This window comes from Cyanistes caeruleus, chromosome 39, assembly GCF_971803275.1.
Source record: "Cyanistes caeruleus chromosome 39, bCyaCae1.hap1.1, whole genome shotgun sequence".
NCBI classification, from domain to species: domain Eukaryota; kingdom Metazoa; phylum Chordata; class Aves; order Passeriformes; family Paridae; genus Cyanistes; species Cyanistes caeruleus.
In genome coordinates, this window is record NC_141740.1 from 571861 (window position 1) to 598404 (window position 26544).

Consider the following 26544-nt stretch of genomic DNA (forward strand, 5'->3'; position numbering starts at 1 on the left):
AAAGAGAATTTGAAGAAAAAATGGGGAAAAAAAAGGAAAATTTGGGGGAAAAGTGGAATAAAAAGAGAAAATTTGGGATAAAAATGGGAAAAAAAGAGAGAAAATTTGGGGTAAAAATGGGGTAAAAAGGGAAAAAAAATCCTGGGGGATTTGGGGTTAAAATTCAGGAATTTTAGGGAGAAATTTGGGGATTTTGGGTGAAAATTCGGGGATTTTGGGAAAATTTTGAGGATTTTGGGTGAAAATTCAGGGATTTTGGGAAAATTTTGAGGATTTTGGGTGGAAATTCGAGGATTTGGGGAAAATTTTGAGGATTTTGGGTGGAAATTCGGGGATTTTGGGAAAATTTTGAGGATTTTGGGTGGAAATTCGGGGATTTGGGGAAAATTTTGAGGATTTTGGGTGGAAATTCGGGGATTTTGGGAAAATTTTGAGGATTTTGGGTGGAAATTCGGGGATTTTGGGAAAATTTTGAGGATTTTGGGTGGAAATTCGGGGATTTTGGGGGAAAATCTGGGGTTTTGAGATGAAATTTGAGGATTTTGGGTGAAATTTGGGCTGAAAATCGAGGGGAAAACGGAAACTTGGAGCCTTTTTGAGGGAAAACTGAGGAAAAACCGGAGTCTCACACAGCTTTTGAGGCGATTTCAGTGGATTTTGGACAATTTAATGCGATTTTTGAGCCGTTTCAAATGCTTTTGGTCACTTTTATGCCGTTCTTGATGCCCTGAATCCCTTTCTGGACCCATTAATTGACATTTTGGACCTATTAATTGACATTTTGGACCTATTAATTGGCATTTTTGACCCGTTAATTGACATTTTTGACCCGTTAATTGACATTTTTGACCCATTAATTGGCATTTTTAACCCATTTAATGCCATTCTGGACCTATTAAATATCACTTTTAACCCATTAAATGCCATTTTTAACCCATTAAATGTCATTTTTAACCCATTAAATGCCACTTTTGTCACCTTTAATGCCACTTTTGCCCCATTTAATGCCACTTTTGTCACCTTTAATGCCATTTTTACCCCATTTAATGCCAGTTTTGCCCCATTTAATGCCATTTTTGCCCCATTTAATGCCATTTTCGTCACGTCTAAGGCCATTTCTGCCCCAATTCCCGCCGCTTTTGTGGCTGTTAGAAGCGTTTTGGACGCTTTTAATGCCGTTTTTGACATCTTTAAAAGGCTGGAATGTAACTTTTCCTCCCTGTCCTGTAACTTCCGCCTCCTTTTGCCCCAATTTGGGGTCGTTTCGTGCAATTTAAGGTCACTTTTCTCTGATTTAAGGTCACTTTTCTCCGATTTTGGGTGATTTTCCCCAATTTTGAGTCACTTTTCCGCAATTTTGAGTCACTTTTCCCCAATTTCGAGTCACTTTTACCCAATTTTAAATGATTTTCCCCAATTTTGAGTCACTTTTCTCCAATTTTGAGTCACTTTTACCCAATTTTAAATGATTTTCCCCAATTTTGAGTCACTTTTCTCCAATTTTGAGTCACTTTTCCCCAATTTTAGGTGATTTTTCCCTATTTTGAGTCACTTTTCCCCAATTTTAAATGATCTTCCCCAATTTTGAGTCACTTTTCTCCAATTTTAGATGATTTTCCCCAATTTTGGGTCACCCAGTCCCGGTGTTTGTCAGATTTCGGGTGTTTTTGTCCGATTTTGGGTGTTTCAGTTGGATTTTGGGTGTTTCAGTCGGATTTTGGTTGTTTTTGTCCGATTTTGGGTGTTCCAGTTGGATTTCGGTTGTTTCAGTCGGATTTTGGGTGTTTTTGTCCCAGATTTGGGGTGGTTTTGTCCGATTTCGGGTGTTTTTGTCTGATTTTGGTTGTTTCAGTCGGATTTCAGGTGGTTTTGTCCCAGATTTCAGTTGTTTCAGTTCAATTTGGGGTGTTTTTGTCCGATTTGGGTTGTTTCTGTCCAATTTCGGGTGTTTCAGTTGGATTTTGGGTGTTTCAGTCCAATTTCGGGTGTTTCAGTCGGATTTCGGGTGTTTTTCTCCCAGATTTCGGCTGTTTTTGTCCAATTTCAGGTGTTTTTGTCCCAGATTTCAGTTGTTTCAGTCGGATTTCGGGTGTTTTTCTCCCAGATTTCGGCTGTTTTTGTCCAATTTCGGCTGTTTTTGTCCAATTTCGGGTGTTTTTGTCCCAGATTCAGCCCCAGCAGCGCCAGGTTAACCCCGTAGGTGCTGACACAAACCACGCACAGCTCCTGACCCCAAACCCCGGGGTTTCAGTCCGATTTGGGGTGTTTCAGTCGGATTTTGGTTGTTTTTCTCCCAGATTTCGGCTGTTTTTGTCCAATTTCGGGTGTTTCAGTCGGATTTCGGGTGTTTTTGTCCCAGATTTCGGGTGTTTCAGTCGGATTTGGGGTGTTTTTCTCCCAGATTTCGGCTGTTTTTGTCCAATTTCGGGTGTTTCAGTTGGATTTGGGGTGTTTCAGTCGGATTTGGGATGTTTCAGTCGGATTTCGGCTGTTTTTGTCCAATTTCGGGTGTTTTTGTCCCAGATTCAGCCCCAGCAGCGCCAGGTTAACCGCGTAGGTGCTGACACAAACCACGCACAGCTCCTGACCCCAAACCCCGGGGTTTCAGTCGGATTTGGGGTGTTTCAGTCGGATTTTGGTTGTTTTTCTCCCAGATTTCGGCTGTTTTTGTCCAATTTCGGGTGTTTCAGTCGGATTTGGGCTGTTTCAGTCCGATTTCGGGTGTTTCAGTTGGATTTCGGGTGTTTTTGTCCCAGATTTCGGCTGTTTTTGTCCAATTTCGGGTGTTTCAGTCGGATTTGGGGTGTTTTTGGGTCAGGTTGAGCCCCAGCAGCGCCAGGTTAACCCCGTAGGTGCTGACACAAACCACGCACAGCTCCTGACCCCAAACCCCGGGGTTTCAGTCGGATTTGGGGTGTTTCAGTCCGATTTGGGGTGTTTCAGTCGGATTTCGGCTGTTTTTGTCCCAGATTTCGGCTGTTTTTGTCCAATTTCAGGTGTTTTTGTCCCAGATTTCAGTTGTTTTTGTCCAATTTCGGGTGTTTCAGTCGGATTTGGGGTGTTTCAGTCGGATTTTGGCTGTTTTTGTCCCAGATTACGGTTGTTTCAGTCGGATTTCGGGTGTTTTTGGGTGAGATTCAGCCCCAGCAGCGCCAGGTTAACCCCGTAGGTGCTGACACAAACCACGCACAGGTCCCGCAGCCGGAACAGCAGCACCGCCCCGAGCCACAGCGACGCCAGCGCCGACGCCGCCGACGTCACCAACAGCGTCACCGCGGCCGCGCGGGAGCGGGACAGGCCTGGGGGGACACGCGGTGACCACGGTGAGCCCGGTGACCCCTGAGTGACCCCTGAGTGACCCCTGAGTGACCCCTGAGTGACCACGGTGAGCCCGGTGACCCCACGGTGACCCCTGAGTGACCCCTGAGTGACCCCTGAGTGACCCCTGAGTGACCCCTGAGTGACCGCAGTGACCCCTGAGTGACCCCTGAGTGACCCCTGAGTGACCACAGTGAGCCCGGTGACCCCAAACTGACCCCACAGTGACCCCAAAGTGACCCCAAAGTGACCCGAGTGACCCCAGAGTGACCCCAGAATGACCTCAGTGACCCCAGAGTGACCCCAATGACCCCTGAGTGACCCCAATGACCCCAGAGTGACCCCACAGTGACCCCAAACTGACCCCTGAGTGACCCCAGAGTGACCCCAGTGAGCCCCGAGTGACCCCAGTGAGCCCAAAGTGACCCCAGAGTGACCCCAAAGTGACCCCAATGACCCCAAAGTGACCCCAGAATGACCTCAGTGACCCCACAGTGACCCCAATGACCCCTGAGTGACCCCAATGACCCCAGAGTGACCCCACAGTGACCCCAAACTGACCCCTGAGTGACCCCAGAGTGACCCCAGTGAGCCCCGAGTGACCCCAGTGAGCCCAAAGTGACCCCAGAGTGACCCCAGTCCCTCCCAGACCCCTCCCAGTTCCCTCCCAGTCCCTCCCAGTCCCCCCCAGTATCCCCGGTTCCCGTTACCCAGCAGCCCTTGCAGCAGGTAGAACAGGAGCCCGATGGCCCCGTTGGGCACGTTCAGGGCGCTCTCCTTGCCCAGCACCGGCTCCACCAGCCCCAGGCCACGCCCCCACCTGCCCAAAAATAAAAAAGAAAGGGCGTGGCACCGCAGGGACACACCCACTTTCCCATATATGGCGCGGACAGGTGCGCGAGCCACGCCCATTCCATAAAAGGAAATCATTTGCATAGCCCCGCCCCTTTTCTTGCCTCATGGCCTTCCTCCGCCGACAGCGCCCCCTGGCGGCGCGCCCCGCCCCCTCACCCCATTGGCCGCCGCCTCACGCAAGCCCCGCCCACCCCGGTGCGGGGGTTTTCCCTCTCTCCCAAAGCTTTTACCGGGAGGAGAAGACGCGCGTGCAGGACACGGCGGGCGCCAGGTCGCAGGCGGCCCGGTACCGCGGGTCCCGCGCGGCCTGGTGCTCGACGTGCAGCGCGTACAGCGACAGCGCCGCGCCCGCCGCGCACAGCGCCGCCCGCAGCACCGCCAGCGCCGCCGCCATCGCTCCGCCGCGATTGGGCGGCGCCGCTGCCGCTCCCACTCCCCCTCCGCGCCGATTGGTCGCTAAGGGTAACGCCCCCGGCCGTTCTCCCGCCGGCGTTTCCGGTGTGGGCGCGGGGGGTGATGGGAGGTGTGGTTCTGCGCGGGCTCCGCGCGTGCGCGGTGGAGGGGGTGGGGGGGAAGGAGGAAGCGCGCGGTAAAAAAAAAAAAAAAAAAATGGCGGGAGCGGCGCCAAGATGGCGGCGAGGAGCTGAGTGAGGGCTCGGGCTCGGCCTCGCCCGCCTCGGAGCCGCCCCGGAGCCGCCGGGGAAAGGCCGGGGGTCGGTGAGTGAGGCCCGGGGGGGCCGCGGGGGTCGCGGGGGTGGCGGGGACGGGAGGGAATTAGAGGGGAGGGGTCGCGGTGACGTCACGGGGCAAGATGGCGGCGGCCGTGAGGGGAAAGGGGGGGGGCGGGGGTTGGAAACGTTGGGAAATGTTGGGAAATGTTGGGAAATGTTGGGAAATGGGGAGCGGAATTCCCTCAGGGACACAAAGAAACGCTCCGGGGGTCCCAGTAAAGGCACTGGGAGTCCCTCGGGGATCAAACTGGGAGCGCTGGGATGAGACTGGGATCGTTCCGTCCCGCCCTTTCCCCTCATAACCAAAAATTTACCGCCCTTTTTTTCCCCCCTTTTCCCTTCCCGATTCTCTTTTTTCCCCCCAAAATCCTATTTTTCCATCCTCAAACCCCCAATTTTTACTTTTTCACCCCGTTTTTCCCCCCCAAAATCCCATTTCTCCCCCCAAAATCCCATTTTTCCCCCCAAAATCCCATTTTTTCCCCCCCAAACCCCCAATTTTTCCCATTTCCCCCCCAATTTCCTCCCCTCCCCCAGCCCCCCCCCCACCATGTCCACCCTCCCCTCCCCCCCCTCCCCCCTCCCCCTCCCCCTCCCCTCCCTCTCCCTCTCCGACCCCCCCGAACCCCCCCAGGACCCCCTGGGATCCCCCCAAAACCCCTCAGGACCCCCCAAAAACCCCTCAAGACCCCCCCAAAACCCTTCAGGACCCCCCCAGGACCTCTCAAGACCCCTCCAGGACCCCTCAAGACCCCCCCAAAACCCCTCAAGACCCCCCCAGGACACCCCCAAACCCCTCCAGGACCCCTCAAGACCCCCCCAAAACCACCTGGAACCCCCCCAAAACCCCTCAAGACCCCCCCCAAACCCTTCAGCATCCCCCCAAAACCCCCTGGAACCCCCCCAAAACCCCTCAGGCCCCCCCCAGGACCCCCTAGAACCCCCCCAGGACCCCTCAAGACCCCCCCAGGACCCCCCAGGCGCCCCCCAGGACCCCCCCAAGGACGAGGACGAGGATGAGGAGGAGTGGGGCGTCCCCTGGAGCGAGGAGGAAGACGAGGACGAGGATGAGGATGAGGATGAGGAAGGCCGGCGGGGCAGGGCGGGGAGGGGCTGGCTGCCCGAGCCCGCCGAGATCCGCCGTCTCTACGAGGCCATCGCCCGGGGGGGGGTCCCGGCCCTCCGGAACCTTCCGTTCCCGCGCCGCCAGCCCACGCCCCCCGAGCCCCCCGGGGAGCCCGAGCCCGGCCGGGACAGCCCCGGCAGCGCCCGGGGGGAGCAGCAGCACCAGGAGGAGGAGGAGGAGGAGGAGCACAAGCGAGTTTGGGGCAAAATACGGGGGATTTGGGCAAAATCTGGGGGGTTTGGGCAAAATCTGGGGGGTTTGGGCAAAATCCGGGGGGGTTTGGGGGGGAAATTGGGGATTTTGGGGGGGGAGATCTGGGGGTTTGGGGGAAAATCCGGGGGTTTGGGGCAAAATCTGGGGGGTTTGGGGTAAAATCTGGGGGTTTTGGGGCAAAATCCGGGGGTTTGGGGGAAAATCTGGGGGGTTTGGGCAAAATCCGGGAATTTGGGGGGTTTGGGGCAAAATCCGGGGGTTTGGGGCAAAATCTGGAGGGTTTGGGGGGTTTTGGGGCAAAATCCGGGAATTTGGGGGGTCTGAGGGGGAGTTTGGGGCAAAATCTGGGGAATTTGGGCAAAATCTGGGGGTCTGGGGGTTTTGGGGCAAAATCCGGGAATTTGGGGGGTTTGGGGCAAAATCCGGGGGTTTGGGGCAAAATCCAGGGGTTTTGGGGGGGAAATTGGGGATTTTGGGGGGTCTGAGGGGGGTTTGGGGCAAAATCTGGGGGGTTTGGGGCAAAATCCTGGGGGTTTGGGGTAAAATCCGGGGGTTTGGGGCAAAATCTGGGGGGTTTGGGGGAAAATCTGGGGGTTTGGGGCAAAATCCGGGGGGTTTGGGGCAAAATCCGGGGGTTTGGGGCAAAATCCGGGGGTTTGGAGCAAAATCCGGGGGGTTTGGGGGGGGAGATCTGAGGATTTTGGGGGGGGTTTGGGGGGGAAATCGGGAATTTGGGGGGGTTTTTGGGGGAAGTCGAGGGATTTTGGGGTAAAATCTGGAATTTTGGGGGGGTTTGGGGTGAAATCGAAGGATTTGGGGTGGATTTTGGGGGTTTTGGGGTGGATTTTGGGATTTTGGGGTGGATTTTGGGGGGATTTGGAAGGATTTTGGGGTGAAATTGAAAGATTTTGGGATTTTGGGGTGGATTTTGGGGGGATTTTGAAGGATTTTGGGGCCGAGTGGGAATTTGGGGTCAAAATTTCGTGATTCCGACCCAAATTCCACCCCAAGCCCAAACCCCAAATTCCCTTTTTATTTAAAATTCCCAAATTTTTTAATTCCGATTTGAACAAATCCAATCTTTTAATCCCTAAAATAAAAAAAACCCAAATTTTTATTAAAATTTTTCCTTTTTTTTGTTTTTCCAGGCCCCCTCCCCCCACGGAATTCGACTTTGATGATGAGCCCCTCCCCCCCAACCCCGCCCTCATCGACCGGCGCCGCACCCCAGGTACCCCAAAAACACCAAAAACACCAAAAAACACCAAAAAATGCAAAAAAAAACCCCCAAAAACACAAAACCCAAAAAAATCCCCAAAAAACCCCAAAAAAACCTCAAAAAAAACCCCCAAGAAACACAAAAAGCCCAAAAAATCCCAAAAAAACCCAAAAAAACCTCAAAAAAAACCCCCAAGAAACACAAAAAGAACCAAAAAAACCCAAAAAACCCCCCCAAAAAAACCCCAAAAAATCCCCCAAAAAATCCCCAAAAAAACCTCAAAAAAAATCCCAAAAAAAATCTCAAAAAATCTCAAAAAATCCCAAAATATCCCTAAAAAACTCAAAAAAATCCTCAAAAAAACCCAAAAAAATCTCAAAAAACCCCAAAAAATCCCCAAAAAACCCCAAAAAGTTCCTCAAAAAATCCCCAAAAAACCCCAAAAAATCCCCAAAAAAATCTCAAAAAATCCCAAAAAACCCTCAAAAAAATCCTGAAAAAACCCCCAAAAAACCCCAAAAAATCCCCAAAAACCCAATAAATTCCAAAAAAATCCCTCAAGAAACCCAAAAAACGCCAAAAAATCCCCTAAAAAACCCTCCAAAAAACCCTCAAAAAAACCCCCCAAAATCCCAAAAAACCTCAAGAAAATCCCAAAGAAATCCCAAAAAAATCCCAAAAAACTTCCAAAAAAGCCCCTCAAAAAAACCCCAAAAAACCTCAAAAAAATGAAAAAAAAATCCCAAAAAAATCCCCCAAAAGTCCCAAAAAATTCCCAAAAAACCCCAAAAAATCCCCAAAAAAATCTCAAAAAAATCCCCAAAAAAACCCCCAAAAATCCCCAAGAAATCCTAAAAAATCCCAAAAAACCCCTCAAAAAAATCCCAAAAAAACCCCCCCAAAAATTCCAAAAAAATCCCAAAAAATCCCCAAAAAAACCCTAAAAATCCCCCCAAAAAACCCAAAAAACCCCCCAATAAAACTCCAAAAATCCCAAAAAAACCCCAATAAATTCCAAAAAAATCCCTCAAGAAACCCAAAAAAACCCAAAAAAATCCTCTAAAAAACCCCCAAAAAATCCCAAAATCCCCCTCAAAAAAACCTCAAAAATTCCCCAAAAAAACCCCAAAAAAATCTCAAAAAATCCCAAAAAACCCTCAAAAATTCCCCAAAAAATCCCAAAAACTCACCAAAAAATTCCCAAAAAATCCCAAAAAATCCCCAAAAAATCCCCAAAAAAACCTCAAAAAAATCCCAAAAAAACCCCCCAAAAATCCCCAAGAAATCCTAAAAAATCCCAAAAAAACTCGAAAAAATCCCTAAAAAACCCCCAAAAAATCCCAAAAAAATCCCAAAAATCCCCAAAAAACCCCCAAAAAAACCTCAAAAAAATCCCAAAAAAACCCCCCAAAAAAACCTAAAAAATCCCCAAAAAAAGTCAAAAAAATCCCGAAAAATCCCAAAAAACCCCCAAAAAATCCCAAAAAAATCCCCAAAAATCCCCAAAAAAACCTCAAAAACATCCCAAAAAAATCCCAAAAAACCCCCAAAAAACCCCCAAAAAATCAAAAAAAAATCCCAAAAATCCCCAAAAAATCCCAAAAAAATCCCAAAAAATCCCCAAAACCTCCCCAAACCCCCCCCAAGCCCCCCGACCCCCCCCAATTCCGGCACTTTCCGTGGGGCAGGGCCGCCCAGCCGCGGGCAGAAGCGCGAGGCGCGCCTGGACAAGGTTCTGTCCGACATGAAACGCCACAAGAAGCTGGAGGAGCAGATCCTGAGGACGGGCCAGGATCTGTTCCCGCCCGACGGCGACGAATCCCCCGCCCCAAAGAGACCCCCGGGCTTTTTCCTTCGGCAGCGCAAGTACTGAGCCCCGAAACGCCCCAAAATCGGGGGGTTTGACACAAAAAAACATCAAAATCGGGGGGTTTGACACAAAAAAATGCGAAAATTCGGGGTTTTAACCAAAAAAACCCCAAAATCGGGGGGTTTGACCCAAAAAAACATCAAAATTCGGAGGTTTGACTCAAAAAACCACGAAAATCTGGGGGGTTTGACCCAAAAAAACATCAAAATCTGGGGGTTTGACTCAAAAAAACACCAAAATCCGGGGGTTTGACCCAAAAAAACATCAAAATTGGGGGGTTTGACACAAAAAAACACCAAAATCTGGGGGTTTGACCGAAAAAAACCACCAAAATCTGGAGTTTTAACCCAAAAAAACACCAAAATCCGGGGGTTTAACCCAAAAAAAACCCAAAATCTGGGGGTTTAACCAAAAAAACGCGAAAATGTGGGGGTTTGACCCAAAAAAACATCAAAATTGGGGGGTTTGACACAAAAAAACACCAAAATCTGGGGGTTTGACCCAAAAAAACCACCAAAATCTGGAGTTTTAACCCAAAAAAACACCAAAATCCGGGGGTTTAACCCAAAAAAAACCCAAAATCTGGGTGTTTCACCCAAAAAAAATGCGAAAATCCAGGATTTCACCCCAAATTCCAGGATTTCACCCCAAAATCCAGAATTTCTCCCCATAAACACCCAAAATACGGGATTGCACCCCAAAATCTGGTGATTTCACCCCAAAAAACACACAAAACACAGAATTTTACACCAAAAATTAAAGATTTCACTCCCAAAAATCCAGAATTTCACCCCAAAAACCCCCAAAATCCGGGGATTTCCCCCCAAAATCCAGAATTTCCCCCCAAAAAACACACAAAACACAGAATTTTACACCAAAAATTTTGGATTTCACCCCCAAAAATCCAGAATTTCTCCCCAAAATCCAAAATTTCTCCCCATAAACCCCCCCAAAATCCGGGATTTCACCCCAAAATCCAGAATTTCACCCAAAACCCCCCAAAATCCAGGGATTTCCCCCCAAAATCCAGAATTTCCCCTCAAAAACCCCAAAATCCAGGGATTTCCCCCCAAAATCCAGAATTTCACCCCCCAAAAACCCCAAAATCCGGGGATTTCCCCCCAAATCCGTGAATTCACCCCCAAAAATCCAGAATTTTCCCCAAAAACCCCAAAATCCGGGGATTTCCCCCCAGAATCCAGAATTTCACCCCAAAACCCCCAAAATCCGGGGATTTCCCCCCAAAATCCAGGATTTCACCCCAAATACCCCCAAAATCCGGTGATTTCCCCCCAAAATCCAGAATTTCCCCCCAAAAAACACACAAAACACAGAATTTTACACCAAAAATTTAGGATTTCACCCCCAAAAATCCAGAATTTCACCCCATAAACACCCCCAAAATCTGGGATTTCACCCCCAAATCCGTGAATTCACCCCCAAAATCCAGAATTTCACCCCAAAAACCCCCAAAATCCGGAGATTTCCCCCCAAAATCCGGAGATTTCCCCCCAAAATCCGGGGATTTCCCCCCAAAATCCAGAATTTCCCCCCAAAACCCCAAAATCCGGGGATTTCCCCCCAAAATCCAGAATTTCACCCCAAAAATTCAATATTTCACCCCCAAAATCCGGGGATTTTCCCCCAAAATCCAGAATTTCCCCCCAAAATCCGTGAATTCACCCCCAAAATCTGGGGATTTCCCCCAAAATCCAGAATTTCCCCCCAAAACCCCCAAAATCCGGGGATTTCCCCCCAAAAAACACACAAAACACAGAATTTTACACCAAAAAATTTAGGATTTCACCCCCAAAAATACAGAATTTCACCCAAAACCCCCCAAAATCCAGGATTTCTCCCCAAAATCCAGAATTTCCCCCCAAAAACCCCAAAATCCGGGGATTTCCCCCCAAAATCCGGGGATTTCCCCCCAAAATCCGGGGATTTCCCCCCAAATCCCGGCCGTTCCTCACTCGCTGTCGGAGCCGACGACGCCGCGCAGCCGCGACCAATCCGGGGGGGGCAGCGGCGATTCCGGGGGGGATTTTCGGGAATTTTCGGCATTCCCGCGCCGGGATCGCCCTGGGGGGGAGGGGAAACGTCGGAATTTGGGGTTTTTGGGGGTTTTTGGGGCGTTTTTTGGGCGTTTTCGGGGCGTTTTTGGGGTCACCTGGTAAAATGTTGGCGGCGTCCAGCGCGGCGAGTTCGGCTTTTTCCTCGCGGCGCCGGCGGAGGCGACGGCAGCGAGCCAGCGAGGGGGTCCCTAAAAACACCCCCAAAAAAAACCCCAAAAATCCTCAAAACGCCCCCAAAAAACCCCAAAAATCCTCAAAACGTCCCCAAAAAACCCTCGGCAATCCGCAATTAAACCCGCTAATAAAAAAACGGAATTTTTTTGGGGGTCGGAATTGACGCCCGGAGCCCCAAAATCGGCTCCCGGAGGCCGAAATTATTCCAGGGGTCCCCAAAAATTCCCTCGGGTTTTCCCCTCAGGATCCAAATTTCCTCTCGGTTCCCCCCCAAAATTCCCGGATTTTCCCCCAAATCCCCTCAGAAATTCCCAAATTTCCTCAGAAATTCCCAAATTTCCCCCAGATCCCCTCAGAAATTCCCAAAATTCCCAGACTTTCCCCCAGATCCCCTCAGAAATTCCCAGATTTCCTCAGAAATTCCCAAATTTCCCCCAGATCCCCTCAGAAATTCCCAAATCTCCTCAGGAATTCCCAAATTTCCCAGATTTTCCCTCAAATCACCTCAGGAATTCCCAATTTTCCCGTTTTTTCCCCAAATCCCCTCAGAAATTCTCAAATTTCCTCAGGAATTCCCAAATTTCCCGTTTTTTGCCCCAAATCCCCTCAGAAATTCCCAATTTTCCCAGATTTTCCCCCAAATCCCCTCAGAAATTCCCAAATCCCCTCAGAAATTCCCAATTTTCCCGGATTTTTTCTCAAATCCCCTCAGGAATTCCCCAAATCCCCTCAGAAATCCTCAAATTTCCTCAGGAATTCCCAAATTTTCCCCCAAATCCCCTCAGAAATCCCCAAATTCCCTCAGAAATTCCCAAAATTCCCGTTTTTTCCCCCAAATCCCCTCAGAAATTCCCAAAATTCCCGGTTTTTCCCCCAAATCCCCTCAGAAATTCCCAAATCCCCTCAGAAATTCCCAAATTTCCCAGATTTTCTTTCAAATCCCCCCAGGAATTCCCAAATCCCCTCAGGAATTCCCAAATTTCCCGTTTTTTCCCCCAAATCCCCTCAGGAATTCCCCAGATCCCCTCAGCTCCCACCGAGTCTCTGCTCCCGCCGGGCCCTTCCCGCCCCCCGAATCCCCCCGAATCCCCTCGGAACCTCTCGGAACCCCTCGGGACCCCTCGGAACCCCTCGGGACCCCCCGGGAATTGCCGAAATTGCCGTTTTTTTGCCCCAAAGCCGCGGTACCGTGCAGCCCCATCTCGCGCAGGGCGCCCCGCAGCGCCTCCAGCAGCTCCCGCTGGCTCCGGCACTTCCGGAACAGCCGCTTGTAGTTAGGGCGCCACCCAGCGGCGCGGAGGTATCGCTTCAGCCGCGTCACTTCCGGCGTGTCCTGGGGGCGGGGCTTTGCGTTAGGGGGCGGGGTTTAAGAGAGCCCCGCCCGCCCGGTTGAGAAGTGGCGCCAAACGGAGCAGGAAGTGGTGGGGGGGGGGGTTTGGCGGGAAAATCGAGGAGTTGGCGCGAAATGGGAGGGGACAAAATCCTAATAAAATCTCAATAAAATCTCAATAAAATAAAAAAAAATCCCAATAAAATCTCGATAAAATCCCAAAAAAATCTCAATAAAATCTCAATAAAATCAAAAAAAATCTCAATAAAATCTCAATAAAATCCCAAAAAAATCTCAATAAAATCTCAATAAAATCCCAAAAAAATCTCAATAAAATCTCAATAAAATCCCAAAAAAATCTCAATAAAATCCCAATGAAATCCCAATAAAATCCTCCCAAAATCCAAAAAAAATCCCAACCAAATCATCCCAAAATCCCCAAAAAATCCCCAAAAATCCCAATAAAATCTCAATAAAATCCCAAAAAAATCTCAATAAAATCCTCCCAAAATCCCAACAAAATCCTCCCAAAATCCCCAAAAAATCCCAATAAAATCCAAAAAAAATCCCAATAAAATCTCAATAAAATCCCAATAAAATCTCAATAAAATCCTCCCAAAATCCCAATAAAATCCCAATAAAATCTCAATAAAATCCCAAAAAAATCTCAATAAAATCTCAATAAAATCCCCAAAAATTCCCAACATTCCCCCCCGGAAATCCCTCCCGAAATGCCCCGAATTCCCCCAAAATTCACCTTCCTCTGCCTCCACCATTCTTCGCCTTCCTCCTCCTTCTTCCTCTTCCTCCCGGACTCTTCCTCCTTTTCCCGGCCCCTTTTCCGCCCTTTCTCCGCCCATTTCGCCAGCGGCAAATCCTCGGAATCCTCGGAATCCGATCCCGAATTTTCCCGCCTTTTTTTCGCAGTTTTCAGGGCTTTTTTGGGCTCTTCCTCCTCTTCCTCTTCCTCACTCTCCATTTTCCCTTTTTTTCCCCCATTTTTTCCCTTTTCCGGGTGTTTTTTTCCCGTCTCAGTCCTGGATTTGTCTTTTTTTCCCCCATTTTTCCGGCCTGGATCTTCCTCCTCTTCATCTTCATCTTCCTCTTCCTCACTCTCCGTTTTCCTTTTTTTCCCATTTTTCTCCTTTTTCACCTCATTTTTCCCAGATTTTTTTGCCGTTCCTGCGTTTTTTCCTTTTTTCCCCCCATTTTTATTCCTCTCCTCTTCCTCCTCCTCCTCATCTTCCTCCTCCTCACTCTCCATTTTCCCCCTTTTCACCCCGTTTTTCCCAGATTTCTTTCGTTTTTCCCCATTTTTTCCGCTTTTCCCCCCGTTTTTCCCCCTCTCTTCCTCCTCCTCCTCTTCTTCCTCCTCCTCACTCTCCCTTTTCCTTCTTTTTTTCCCACTTTTTTCCCCAATTTTTCCTCTTTTCACCCCAATTTTCTTCCTCTCTTCCTCCTCCTCATCTTCATCTTCCTCCTCCTCATCCTCATCTTCCTCCTCCTCTTCCTCACTCTCAATTTTCCTCTTTTTCACCCCATTTTTCCCGGAAATTTTCGTTTTTTCCCCAATTTTTCCCTTTTTTACCCCAATTTTCCTCTTCTCTTCCTCCTCCTCTTCTTCATCCTCATCTTCCTCATCCTCACTCTCCATTTTCCTTCTTTTTGCCCCATTTTTCCCCCATTTTTCCCCAATTTTTCCCCTTTTCACCTCAATTTTCTTCCTCTCTTCCTCCTCCTCATCTTCATCCTCATCTTCATCCTCCTCACTCTCAATTTTTCCCTTTTTCACCCCATTTTTCCCTGATTTGTTTTGTTTTTCCCCAATTTTTCCCTTTTTTCCCCCAATTATCTTCTTCTCTTCCTCCTCCTCATCTTCATCCTCCTCCTCCTCATCCTCATCTTCCTCCTCCTCTTCCTCACTCTCAATTTTCCCCTTTTTCACCCCGTTTTTACCAGAATTTTTTGGTTTTTCCCCCATTTTTCCCTTTTTTTCACCAATTTTCCTCCTCTCTTCCTCCTCCTCATCTTCATCCTCCTCTTCCTCATCTTCATCCTCCTCCTCCTCCTCACTCTCCATTTTCCCCTTTTTCACCCCATTTTTCCCTGATTTGTTTTGTTTTTCCCCAATTTTTCCCTTTTTTCTCCCAATTTTCTTCCTCTCTTCCTCTTCCTCATCTTCCTCCTCCTCTTCCTCACTCTCAACTTTCCCCTTTTTCACCCCGTTTTTCCCGGAATTTTTCGGTTTTTCCCCAGTTTTTCCTCTTTTCACCCCAGTTTTTCTCTTCTCTTCCTCCTCCTCTTCTTCATCCTCATCTTCCTCATCCTCACTCTCCATTTTCCTTCTTTTTGCCGCATTTTTCCCCCATTTTTCCCCAATTTTTCCCCTTTTCACCCCAATTTTCTTCCTCTCTTCCTCGTCCTCATCTTCATCTTCTTCCTCCTCATCCTCACTCTCAATTTTCCCCTTTTTCACCCCATTTTTCCCGGAATTTTTTGGTTTTTCCCCAATTTTTCCTCTTTTCACCCCAATTTTCCTCCTCCCTTTATCCTCCTCATCTTCATCCTCCTCATCTTCATCCTCCTCCTCCTCTTCCTCACTCTCCATTTTCCCCTTTTTCACCCCATTTTTCCCGGAATTTTTTGGGTTTTCCCCAATTTTTCCCTTTTTTCCCCCAATTTTCTTCCTCTCTTCCTCCTCCTCATCTTCATCCTCATCTTCCTCCTCCTCACTCTCCATTTTCCCCTTTTTCACCCCGTTTTTCCCGGAATTTTTCGTTTTTTCCCCAATTTTTCCCTTTTTTCCCCCAATTTTCTTTCTCTCTTCCTCCTCCTCATCTTCATCCTCCTCTTCCTCATCCTCATCTTCCTCCTCCTCCTCCTCACTCTCAATTTTCCCCTTTTTCACCCCATTTTTCCCTGATTTGTTTTGTTTTTCCCCAATTTTTCCCTTTTTTCTCCCAATTTTCTTCCTCTCTTCCTCGTCCTCATCTTCCTCCTCCTCTTCCTCACTCTCAATTTTCCCCTTTTTCACCCCGTTTTTACCAGAATTTTTCGTTTTTTCCCCAATTTTGCCTCTTTTCACTCCACTTTTCCTCCTCTCTTCCTCCTCCTCATCTTCATCCTCATCTTCCTCCTCCTCGCTCTCCAGTTTCCTTCTTTTTGCCCCATTTTTCCCATTTTTTTCCCCAATTTTTCCCCTTTTCACCCCAATTTTCTTCCTCTCTTCCTCCTCATCTTCCTCCTCCTCATCCTCACTCTCAATTTTCCCCCTTTTCACCCCATTTTTCCCTGATTTGTTTTGTTTTTCCCCAATTTTTACCTTTTTCACCCCAATTTTCTTCCTCTCCTCCTCCTCCTCATCTTCATCCTCATCTTCTTCATCCTCATCCTCATCTTCCTCCTCCTCTTCCTCACTCTCCATTTTCCTTCTTTTTGCCCCATTTTTCCCTTTTTTCTCCCCGTTTTTCTTCCTCCCTTCCTCCTCCTCTTCCTCGCTCCCAATTTCCTCCTTTTTTCCCCCATTTTCCTCCAATTTTTCCCCGAATTTTTCCGCTGATTTTTTCCCATTTTCCCCGGATTTTTCCTCATTTTCCTCGAATTTTTCCCCGAATTTTTCCCCTGATTTTTTCCCATTTTCCCCGGATTTTTCCCCGAATTTCTCCTCGAATTTTTCCCCGGTTTTTCCCCCATTTATCCCGGATTTTTCCTCAGATTTTTCCCCATTTTCCTCCAATTTTTCCCCGAATTTTTCCCCGAATTTTTCCCCTGATTTTTCCCCGGATTTTTTCCCATTTTCCCCGGATTTTTCCTCATTTTCCCGCCCCTCCCCCTCCTCCCATCCGCCAGGGGGCGCCACGCACAGGGCGTGGTCTCCTTTGGCCACGCCCCCTTCCTGCTCCGCGCATGCGCTCTCCTCCCCGCCGCGCTCCGGCGCCCTGCGGACAGAAAGGGGCGGGGTCAGGCCGGGCGCGGGCTCGGGGGGCGTGGCCAGCGCGGGGCGCGCTCCGGGGGGTCTCCGGTGCCTCCCCTCCCCCCTCCCGTTACCGATCGCCGCCGCTCGGCGCCGCCGCCGCCGCCATTTTAACGCCCTCAGGGCGGCAACCAATCAAAACGGAGATAAAGGACAGCGGGGCGGGGCTTGGGCCGTGCGGACCAATGAGAGAAGAGGGGTGGAAACCAGGAAATGACAACAGCCAATGAGGTGCGGCGAGGGGAAGCGGCAGCCAATGGAGGCGAGGAAAAGGCGGGACAAGGATGAGCAGCGGCCGGCTCAGCCAATCAGAGCGCGGCTCGGAGCCGCAGCAGCCAATAGGAACGAGAAGGAGGCGAGACCGAGCGGCCGGGCCAATAGCGGCGAGGCAAAGGCGGGAACGGACCCTCAGATCTGATTGACAGCAGCGCCACCCAATCAAATCGCAGCGCGGAGAACCGCCGACCAATCAAAAACAGCGAAGGGCGGGACTCACCTCGCTCAGCCAATCACGCTCGGAACAAACACCGGAAGCGCCAGGCGGGACTTCCGCAAGGCGAACCAATCAGGCGGCGGCGCGCGAAGGGAACGACCAATGAGAAGCGAGAAGAAGGGCGGGGCTTGTCCGCCATGAACGGGGCGGGCGAGGGCGATGGCGGCGGCTACAAACGGCGCTGCCGGGCCCTGAAACGGCGGCTGAAGCTGCTGCTCTACGTGAGGGGCGGGGCCAAGCGTGAGGGGCGGGGTTAGAAAAGGCGGGAAGGGAAGTGGGCGGGGCCTGCGCGTGAGGGGAGCCCCCCTCCCCAAGGGGGGGATTTTGGGGGTGGGAATTTTGAGGGGGAAAGTTTTGGGGAAAAAAATGAAAAATTCGGGGGCGGAAAGGAAAATTTGAGGGGAAAAGTTTGGATTTTGGGGGAAATAAAAGAGATTTTGGGAAAAGGGGGAGGTTTGGGGGGGAAAATGTGAAATTTGAGGGGAAAAAGTGAAATTTAAGGGAAAAAATGTGAATTTTGGGGGGAAAATGTGAAATTTGAGGGGAAAAATGTGAAATTTGAGGGGGAAAATGTGAAATTTAAGGGAAAAAATGTGAATTTTGGGGGGAAAATGTTGAATTTGAAGGGAAAAATGTAAAATTTGAGGGGAAAATGTGAAATTTGAGGGGGAAAATGTGAATTTCGAGGGGGAAAATGTGAAATTTAAGGGAAAAAATGTGAATTTTGGGGGGAAAATGTTGAATTTGAAGGGAAAAATGTGAATTTTGAGGGGAAAATGGTTTTTTAGCAAAAATCAGAGTTTTGTGGAGAAAACAAATCATTTTGAGGAGAAATCGCCAAATTTGGGGAAAATCTTGAAGGATTTGGAGGATAAAAATGAAAATTTTGAGGGAAAAGCCTCAGTTTTGGGGTAAAAAAGCTGGAATTAGGCAGGAAAAACCAAATTTTGGGTGGGAAAAAGCCAAATTTTGGGGACAAAATGATAATTTTGGGGGGGAATGGGGGGTAAAAGTCGAATTTAGGTGGAAAAAAGGCGAATTTTGGGAGAAAAATCTGAATTTTGGGGTGAAAAATCTGTATTTTGGCAGAAAAAAACCCGAATTTTGGGGGGAAAGTTGAATTCTGGGGAGAAAAGGTAAATTTTTTGGGGAAAAAGCCAAATTTAGGGACAAAATGATCAATTTGGGGGGGAAAAAGTCGAATTTAGGAGGAAAAAAGGTGAATTTTGGGAGAAAAAACTGGATTTTGGGGTAAAAAATCCGAATTTTGGGGTGAAAAATCAGAATTTTGGGAGAAAAATCTGAATTTTGGGGTGAAAAATGCGAATTTTGGGGTGAAAAATTGGACTTTTGGGGTGAAAAATTGGAATTTTGGGGCGAAACCCACGGATATCGGGGCCGGGATTTTGGGCGTTTCCTTTTCCCCTCCCCCCCATTTCTGGCTGGGCGTGGCCAAAGCGGCCCCGCCCACCCCTGGCCCCGCCCCCTAGGAGCAGGAATGTTTCCAGGAGGAGCTGAGGAGGGCCCAGCGCAAACTCCTGAAGGTCTCCAGGGACAAAAGGTGACGGAAATCCCCGGATTTCTCCCCAAAACACAAATTTTTTATTTTTGTGCCGTTCCCTTTCGGAATTCCCGGAATTCCATAAAAAAACCAAAAAAAACCCCGGAATTCCCGTTTTTCCTGCCTCAGTTTCCTCCTGGACCGGCTGCTGCAGTACGAGAACGTCGACGATGATTCCTCAGGTACCGCCCCCCCTCCCCGGAAGGGGCGGGGCTAAGAGCTTAAACCCCGCCTCTCCCCACCGCTGACCCCTCCCCTTTTGCTGGCTCTGACCCCGCCCCCCGCTGACCCCGCCCCCTCCTCCCCAGACTCGGAGGCGACGGCGTCGTCCGACAACAGCGACGCGGACACGCCCAAGGGGGCGGAGCCTCCGCCCGCCAAGAGGTCAGGAAGGGGTTAACGCGAGCCAAGATGGCCGCCAACGGGAGGGGCGGTGGGCGGGGCTTTAAAAAACGGCCGCCGGAAGTGGGCGTGGCTTTGCTACAGGGAAGGATTCAAGATGGCCGCCGCAAAAATGGGCGTGGCCAACACTTTCCCCTCCCCCCTCCACAGGCGCCGCTCGCCCTCCCCTCCCCCCTCGGCCTTCGCCCCCTCCTCCTACATGGTGAGTGCCCCTCCCCCACCCCAAACCCCTCCCCCCCTCTTTAAGCCACGCCCTCTTTATTTTTTTGAGGGGGAGGGGCGGGGCTTTACCTGACCCCGCCCCTTTCCTCCCCGCTCCAAGATGGCGTCGCCGCCCTACAGCCCCTTCCCGGCGCCCTTCCCGCCCCTCCCCCCGCAGGGCGGGGCCCGGCCGCGCCCCTCCCCCGCCCGGCGCAGCAAAGGAACCCGGAGGGGACAGGTAAGGGGTGGGGGGAGGGGCCGGGGGTGGGGGGAGGGGCCGGGGGTGGGGGGAGGGGTCACTCCTCGCTGACCTCTCTTTCCCCTCCCCCCACCCAGGCCCCGCCCGCCGCCCCCCCGCTGCCCTTCGGAGGGGGCGGGGGAGGGGCGGGGCTGGCCGGGGGGCGTGGCCCGGGCTCGCCCCTCCCCCCGCCGGCGCTGGCCCCGCCCCCCGCCCCTCCCCCCGTGCCCCCCACGCTCCCCCGGCGCCTCCTGAGCGACCCCGGGGAGGGGGAGGGGGAGGGGAGCGACGACCCCCTGGACGGCGACGACGAGCTGGTCATCGACCTGCCCGAGTGACCACGAGTGACCAGGAGTGACCTCTGACCCCTGAGTGACCCTGAGTGACCTCTGACCCCTGAGTGACCCTGAGTGACCACAGTGACCCTGAGTGACCCCTGAGTGACCCCAATGACCCCGAGTGACTGCTGAGTGACCCCTGAGTGACCCTGAGTGACCCCTGACTGACCCTGAGTGACCCTGAGTGACCCCGAGTGACCCCGAGTGACCCCTGAGTGACCCTGAGTGACCCCTGAGTGACCCCTGAGTGACCCTGAGTGACCCCTGAGTGACCCCTGAGTGACCCTGAGTGACCCCTGAGTGACCCTGAGTGACCCCTGACTGACCCTGAGTGACCCTGAGTGACCCCGAGTGACCCCGAGTGACCCCTGAGTGACCCTGAGTGACTCTGAGTGACCCCTGAGTGACCTCTGACCCCTGAGTGACCCCTTAGTGACCCCTGAGTGACCCCTGAGTGACCGTGAGTGACCTCTGAGTGACCCTGAGTGACCCTGAGTGACCCCAATGACCCCGAGTGACCCCTGAGTGACCCCAAGTGACCCCTGAGTGACCCTGAGTGACCCCTGAGCGACCCCTGAGCGACCCCTGAGTGACCCCTGAGTGACCCCAAGTGACCCCTGAGTGACCCTGAGTGACCCCTGAGCGACCCTGAGTGACCCCTGAGTGACCCCTGAGTGACCCCTGAGTGACCCCAGGGAAGATTTTGGGGTGAAAATCCCGGAATTTTGGGCGGGAAAAAAAGCGGAAATTTGGGCAAAATATTTTCTAAAGTTAAAAAAAAAAAAAAAAAGAAAGAGATTTGGGGTGAAAAAATCGGATTTTAGGAAAAAAACCCGGAAATTTTGGGCGGGAAATCCAAAGATTTTGGGGAACTTTGGGGGGATTTGATGGAAAACGTGGAATTTTAAGGAATAAAATTAAATTTTAAATGAAAAAAAATAATAGAACCAATTTTGGGGAGATTTCGTCGATTTTTGGGCAAAATTTTGGAGGAAAAAAACCTTTAAATTTCTGTTTGAAAAACGAATTCGGGGCGAAATCCTCGGAATTTCTGCTCCCGTGGGTTCCAAAATCGGAATTTTTGCACCAAAACGCCCCAAATTCGACTCAGTGACGTCATCGCCGCTTGGCCCCGCCCCCTCCCCCCCCGGTTGAGAATGGGGGGCGGAGCCTTTTTTTGGCGCCAAATTTTTTTTATTGTTGGGCGGCCCCGCCCCTCCCCCCTCGCTGGGTGGGGGTGGGGCCGGGAGGGGGGGAGTGGGCGGGGCTTGAAGGGCGGGGGAGGGGCTGGGGGGTGGGGGAGGGGCTGGAGATGCCCCTCCCCCCCCTCACCAGCCCTGGCTGCCCCCGGCGGTTCCGTCCAGGGGTGGGGGAGGGGCGGGGGCGGGGCTCGGGGTGGGGGCGGGGCAGCCGGAACCTGGAAAAGAGGGAGGGGAGGGGAAAGAGAGGAAAAAAAAAAGGGGGAGGGGTCAAAGCGTCGCCCCTCCCCCACTTTGAGGGAAAGCCCCTCCCCCCCCACCACGCCCCTCTCAGGCCCCTCCCCCACCCACCACGCCCACTCCGGCCCCTCCCTCCCCCCTCGCTTTGCCCCTTTTCCCCTCCCCCACCTGCGGGTGCCTGCTGGGCGCTGAGGGGGGCGGGGCCGGCCAGGGGGGCGGGGCCGGCCAGGGGGGCGGGGCCGGCCAGGGGGGCGGGGCCGGCCAGGGGGGCGGGGCCGGGCGGTTTCTGCTGGTGGCGGGCGGAGTGAGCGCGGAGCCGCTCCCGCGTGGCGAAGGCGGCCTCGCAGGCCTGGGGGCAAAGGTCAAAGGTCACGCGGGGGTCAAAGGTCACGCGGGGGTCAGGGGTCACGCAGGGGTCAAAGGTCACGGGGGGGTCAGGGGTCACACGGGGTCAGGGGTCAAACGGGTCAAAGGTCGGGTCATACGGGGGTCAGGAAACGTCACGGGGTCACAGGAAGCCAAAGGCGGGGTGGGCGTGGTCATGGGTGGGCGTGGCCAGGTGTGTGGGAGTGGCCAGATGTGGGTGTGGTCGGGGGTGGGTGTGGTCATGGGTGCGTGTGGTTGGGGGTGGGTGTGGTCATGGGTGGGTGTGGCCAGGGGTGTGGGAGTGGCCAGATGTGGGTGTGGTCGGGGGTGGGCGTGGCTGGATGTGGGTGTGGTTGGGGTGGGTGTGGTCATGCGTGGGTGTGGTCAGGGGTGGGTGTGGTCAGGGGTGGGTGTGGTCATGGGTGGGTGCGGTCAGGGGTGGGTGTGGTTAGATGTGGGTGTGGTTGGGGTGGGTGTGGTCGGGGTGGGCGTGGCCAGGGGTGGGCGTGGCCTCACCTGGCACTTGAAGGGCCGCTCGGTGGAGTGAACCTGCCGGACGTGGCTGTTGAGGTGATCCGGCCTGCGGAGTGACCACAGAGTGACCAGAGTGACCACAGAGTGACCTCAGAGTGACCACAGAGTGACCACAGAGTGACCACTGGAGTGACCACAGAGTGACCACAGAGTGACCACAGAGTGACCAGTGACCACCAGAGTGACCACAGAGTGACCACAGAGTGACCAGAGTGACCACAGAGTGACCACTGGAGTGACCACAGAGTGACCACAGAGTGACCACAGAGTGACCACAGAGTGACCACCAGAGTGACCACAGAGTGACCACTGAGTGACCACCGGAGTGACCAAAGAGTGACCACAGAGTGACCACTGGAGTGACCACAGAGTGACCACAGAGTGACCACAGAGTGACCACTGAGTGGCCAGTGAGTGACCACCGGAGTGACCACAGAGTGACCACAGAGTGACCACAGAGTGACCACTGAGTGACCACAGAGTGACCACAGAGTGACCACAGAGTGACCAAAGAGTGACCACAGAATGACCACAGAGTGACCACCGGAGTGACCACAGAGTGACCACAGAGTGACCACAGAGTGACCACCGGAGTGACCACCGGAGTGACCACAGAGTGACCAGTGACTGACCAGTGACCACCGGAGTGACCACAGAGTGACCACAGAGTGACCATTGACTGACCAGTGACCAGTAACCAGTGACCATTGACTGACCATTGACTGACCAGTGACTGACCAGTGACCAGTGACTGACCAGTGACTGACCAGTGACCACAGAGTGACCAGTGACTGACCAGTGACTGACCAGTGACCAGAGATCACCAGTGCCCATGGCAATGTCCCAACAATGACCAACGATGACCAATGACCAGCCATGACCCAGTGACCCAACAATGACCATCAATGACCAACGATGACCAACGACCATGACCCAATGACCCATCAATGTCCCAACAATGACCAACGATGACCAATGACCTGCCATGACCAATGACCATGACCCAATGACCCATCAATGACCAACAGTGACCCAACGATGACCAATGACCATGACCCAATGACCCATGCATGACCCATGAATGACCCAACAATGACCAACGATGACCAACGATGACCCAATGATGACCAATGACCCAACCATGACCCAATGACCCATGAATGACCCAACGATGACCAACGATGACCCAACCATGACCCAATGATGACCCCAAGCCCCACCATGACCCAACCATGACCCAACCATGACCCAACCATGACCCAACCATGACCCAACCATGACCAATGACCCAACCATGACCCATCCATGACCCAATAACCCAACCATGACCCAACCATGACCAACCATGACCCAACGATGACCCATCAATGACCAACAATGACCCACCCATGACCCAACGATGACCCAACAATGACCCAACGATGACCGATGACCAACGATGGCCCAATGATGACCAATGACCCAACCATGACCCAATGACCCATGAATGACCCAACGATGACCAACGATGACCCAACCATGACCCAATGATGACCCCAAGCCCCACCATGACCCAACCATGACCAGCCATGACCCAATGATGACCAACCATGACCCAACGATGACCAATGATGACCAATGGCCCAACCATGACCCAACCATGACCCAACCATGACCCATCCATGACCCAATAACCCAACCATGACCCAACCATGACCCAATGACACAACCATGACCCAACAATGACCAATGACCCAATGATGACCCAACCATGACCCAGCCATGACCCAGCCATGACCCAATGACCCACTGATGACCCACTGATGACCCAACAATGACCAATGACCCAATGATGACCCAGTGATGACCCAACAATGACCAATGACCCAATGATGACCCAACCATTACCCAACCATGACCCAACGATGACCAGCGATGACCCAACCATGACCCAATCATGACCCAACAATGACCAATGACCCAACGGTGACCCAGTGATGACCCAACGATGACCAATGACCCAACGATGACCCAGTGATGACCCAACGATGACCAATGACCCAATGATGACCCAATCATGACCCAACCATGACCCAATGATGACCCCAAGCCCCACCACGACCCAACGATGATGAACCATGACCAACAATGACCCAACGATGACCAACAATGACCAATGACCCAACGATGACCCAACCATGACCCAGCCATGACCCAATGACCCAACCATGACCCAACCATGACCCAGCCATGACCCAACGATGACCAATGACCCAATGATGACCCAACGATGACCCAACGATGACCCAACGATGACCCAACCATGACCCAACCATGACTCAACCATGACCAACAATGACCCAACGATGACCAATGACCCAATGATGACTCCTCAATGACCCAACCATGACCCAACCATGACCCAACAATGACCCAACCGTGACCCAGTGACCCAACCATGACCAACCATGACCAACAATGACCAATGACCCAATGATGACCCATCAATGACCCAGCCATGACCCAGCCATGACCCAATGATGACCAATGACCCAACGATGACCAATGACCCAATGATGACCCAACCACGACTCAACGACCCAAGCATGACCCAAGCATGACCCAACCATGACCAACCATGACCCATCCATGACCCAACCATGACCCAACCATGACCAACCATGACCCATCCATGACCCAACCATGACCAACCATGACCCAGCCATGACCCAACAATGACCAATGACCCAATGATGACCCAACCATGACCCAGCCATGACCCAATGACCCAAGGATGACCCAACCATGACCAACAATGACCCAACCATGACCCAGCCATGACCCAACGATGACCAATGACCCAATGATGACCCAACCATGACCTAACCATGACCCAATGACCCAACCATGACCTAACCATGACCCAATGACCCATGACCCAACCATGACCCAGCCATGACCCAACGATGACCAATGACCCAATGATGACCCATCAATGACCCAACCACGACCCAACGATGACCATGACCCAACAATGACCAACGATGACCAGCCATGACCCAACCATGACCCAATGACCCAATGATGACCCAACCATGACCCAACCATGACCCAACCATGACCCAATGACCCAACCGTGACCCAACCACGACCCAGCGATGACCCAACGATGACCAATGACCCAACCATGACCCAATGACCCAACCACGACCCCCCACCCCTCCCCCCACCTGGAGAAGCTCTTCCCGCAGTGGCCGCAGGCGTAGGGCTTGTGCACGTGGCCCTGGTGGGAGCGCACGTGCGACGCCATCCTGTCCTTGCGCTTGAAGCGCTGCTGGCACACGGGGCACTGGAACGGCCGCTCGTCCGTGTGCGACAGCCGGTGCCGCTTCAGGTGGTAAACGTCCCGGAACGCCTTCCCGCACGTCTCGCAGGCGTGGCTCTTCCGCCCCGCCCCCCTCCTCCCGCCCTCCCCCTCCCCCGCCTCCCCCGCCGCCGCCGCCGCGGCGCCGCCGGACGGCTCCAGCAGGTGGGGGAGGGGCAGCAGGGTGGGGGAGGGGCGGGCGGGGCGCTTGGGGGCGGAGCCGTGCGTGGCCTGGTGGCGCCGCAGGTTGTAGCCGTTCTTGAACTCCTTGGCGCAGAGGCCGCACACGTAGGGGGCGCCCTTGGGCTTGCGCGGTGACGTCATCGGTGACGTCATCGGCGGCGACGTCATCGGCGGCGTCGGCGGGGCGGGGGCTTCCGGCGGTGACGTCACGGGGGGAGGGGGTTTGAGGGGGGAGGGGTCGATGGTGGGTGGGGGAGGGGGAGGGGGAGGCTCGGGGGTGGGGGGGGGAGGGGGGAGGGGCAGGAGCTCCACGGGGAGGGGGGAGGGGGAGGGGGGAGGGGGAGGGGCGGCGGCGGCGGCCTGGGGGAGGGGGAGGGGAGAGAGAGGGGAGGGGGTGGGGTTGTGTGGGCCGGTCGCAGACCAGTAAGGACCAGTTCGGACCAGTTTGGACCAGTTTGGACCAGTTTAAACCGGTCACAGACCAGTTCAGACCAGTAAGGGCCAGTTTGGACCCGTTTGGACCAGTTTGGACCAGTTCAGAACAGTTTGGACCAGTTTGGAC

The 26544-nt window shown here is 52.4% G+C and overlaps 5 protein-coding genes across 5 annotated transcripts; 2 read left to right on the plus strand and 3 right to left on the minus strand.

The window, feature by feature from the left end:
* Positions 1–645: 645 nt before the first annotated feature.
* Positions 646–4608, minus strand: LOC147647369 (vitamin K epoxide reductase complex subunit 1-like). Its single transcript, XM_086872187.1, has 3 exons — positions 4404–4608; positions 4029–4138; positions 646–3299 (listed from the first exon to the last, which is right to left on the minus strand). The coding sequence occupies exons 1-3, from the start codon at positions 4565–4567 to the stop codon at positions 3106–3108; spliced, it is 468 nt and encodes a 155-aa protein (XP_086728313.1). The 5' UTR covers positions 4568–4608; the 3' UTR covers positions 646–3105.
* A 147-nt stretch (positions 4609–4755) lies between these two features.
* Positions 4756–11726, plus strand: PAGR1 (PAXIP1 associated glutamate rich protein 1). The gene is made up of 4 exons (XM_086872185.1): positions 4756–4890; positions 5442–6221; positions 7392–7474; positions 9151–11726. Exons 2-4 carry the CDS (start codon positions 5455–5457, stop codon positions 9333–9335), a joined length of 1035 nt encoding a protein of 344 aa, XP_086728311.1. The 5' UTR covers positions 4756–4890; positions 5442–5454; the 3' UTR covers positions 9336–11726.
* Positions 11112–17081, minus strand: HIRIP3 (HIRA interacting protein 3). Its single transcript, XM_086872184.1, has 5 exons — positions 16959–17081; positions 13669–16849; positions 12770–12914; positions 11503–11595; positions 11112–11414 (listed from the first exon to the last, which is right to left on the minus strand). The coding sequence occupies exons 1-5, from the start codon at positions 16991–16993 to the stop codon at positions 11302–11304; spliced, it is 3567 nt and encodes a 1188-aa protein (XP_086728310.1). The 5' UTR covers positions 16994–17081; the 3' UTR covers positions 11112–11301.
* Positions 17082–17155: 74 nt separating this feature from the next.
* Positions 17156–20546, plus strand: INO80E (INO80 complex subunit E). The gene is made up of 7 exons (XM_086872186.1): positions 17156–17598; positions 18868–18938; positions 19068–19120; positions 19247–19322; positions 19491–19542; positions 19663–19779; positions 19878–20546. Exons 1-7 carry the CDS (start codon positions 17515–17517, stop codon positions 20115–20117), a joined length of 693 nt encoding a protein of 230 aa, XP_086728312.1. The 5' UTR covers positions 17156–17514; the 3' UTR covers positions 20118–20546.
* Positions 20547–21420: 874 nt separating this feature from the next.
* MAZ (MYC associated zinc finger protein) lies at positions 21421–26201 on the minus strand. Its single transcript, XM_086872188.1, has 4 exons — positions 25666–26201; positions 22439–22502; positions 21761–21905; positions 21421–21534 (listed from the first exon to the last, which is right to left on the minus strand). Exons 1-4 carry the CDS (start codon positions 26148–26150, stop codon positions 21446–21448), a joined length of 783 nt encoding a protein of 260 aa, XP_086728314.1. The 5' UTR covers positions 26151–26201; the 3' UTR covers positions 21421–21445.
* Between the last annotated feature and the right edge of the window lie 343 nt (positions 26202–26544).

Coding starts and splice junctions, on each gene's coding strand:
- MAZ (XM_086872188.1), bottom strand. CDS start 26,150: ATGACGTCGCCGCCGATGACGTCACCGATGACGTCACCGCGCAAGCCC. Junction 22,503..25,665: donor TGCGGGAAGAGCTTCTCCAG/GTGGGGGGAGGG, acceptor GTCACTCCGCAG/GCCGGATCACCTCAACAGCC. Junction 21,535..21,760: donor CGGCCCCGCCCCCCTGGCCG/GCCCCGCCCCCC, acceptor CCTCTTTTCCAG/GTTCCGGCTGCCCCGCCCCC.
- HIRIP3 (XM_086872184.1), bottom strand. CDS start 16,993: ATGGCGGCGGCGGCGGCGCCGAGCGGCGGCGATCG. Junction 12,915..13,668: donor AATGGTGGAGGCAGAGGAAG/GTGAATTTTGGG, acceptor CCCCGCCCCCAG/GACACGCCGGAAGTGACGCG. Junction 11,596..12,769: donor GCGCGAGATGGGGCTGCACG/GTACCGCGGCTT, acceptor GGGTGTTTTTAG/GGACCCCCTCGCTGGCTCGC.
- LOC147647369 (XM_086872187.1), bottom strand. CDS start 4,567: ATGGCGGCGGCGCTGGCGGTGCTGCGGGCGGCGCTGTGCGCGGCGGGC. Junction 4,139..4,403: donor ACGCGCGTCTTCTCCTCCCG/GTAAAAGCTTTG, acceptor ATTTTTGGGCAG/GTGGGGGCGTGGCCTGGGGC. Junction 3,300..4,028: donor CCTGCTGCAAGGGCTGCTGG/GTAACGGGAACC, acceptor GTGTCCCCCCAG/GCCTGTCCCGCTCCCGCGCG.
- PAGR1 (XM_086872185.1), top strand. CDS start 5,455: ATGTCCACCCTCCCCTCCCCCCCCTCCCCCCTCCCCCTCCCCCTCCCC. Junction 6,222..7,391: donor GAGGAGGAGGAGGAGCACAA/GCGAGTTTGGGG, acceptor TTGTTTTTCCAG/GCCCCCTCCCCCCACGGAAT. Junction 7,475..9,150: donor CGACCGGCGCCGCACCCCAG/GTACCCCAAAAA, acceptor TCCGTGGGGCAG/GGCCGCCCAGCCGCGGGCAG.
- INO80E (XM_086872186.1), top strand. CDS start 17,515: ATGAACGGGGCGGGCGAGGGCGATGGCGGCGGCTACAAACGGCGCTGC. Junction 19,543..19,662: donor TCGCCCCCTCCTCCTACATG/GTGAGTGCCCCT, acceptor CCCCGCTCCAAG/ATGGCGTCGCCGCCCTACAG. Junction 19,780..19,877: donor AAGGAACCCGGAGGGGACAG/GTAAGGGGTGGG, acceptor CCCCCCACCCAG/GCCCCGCCCGCCGCCCCCCC.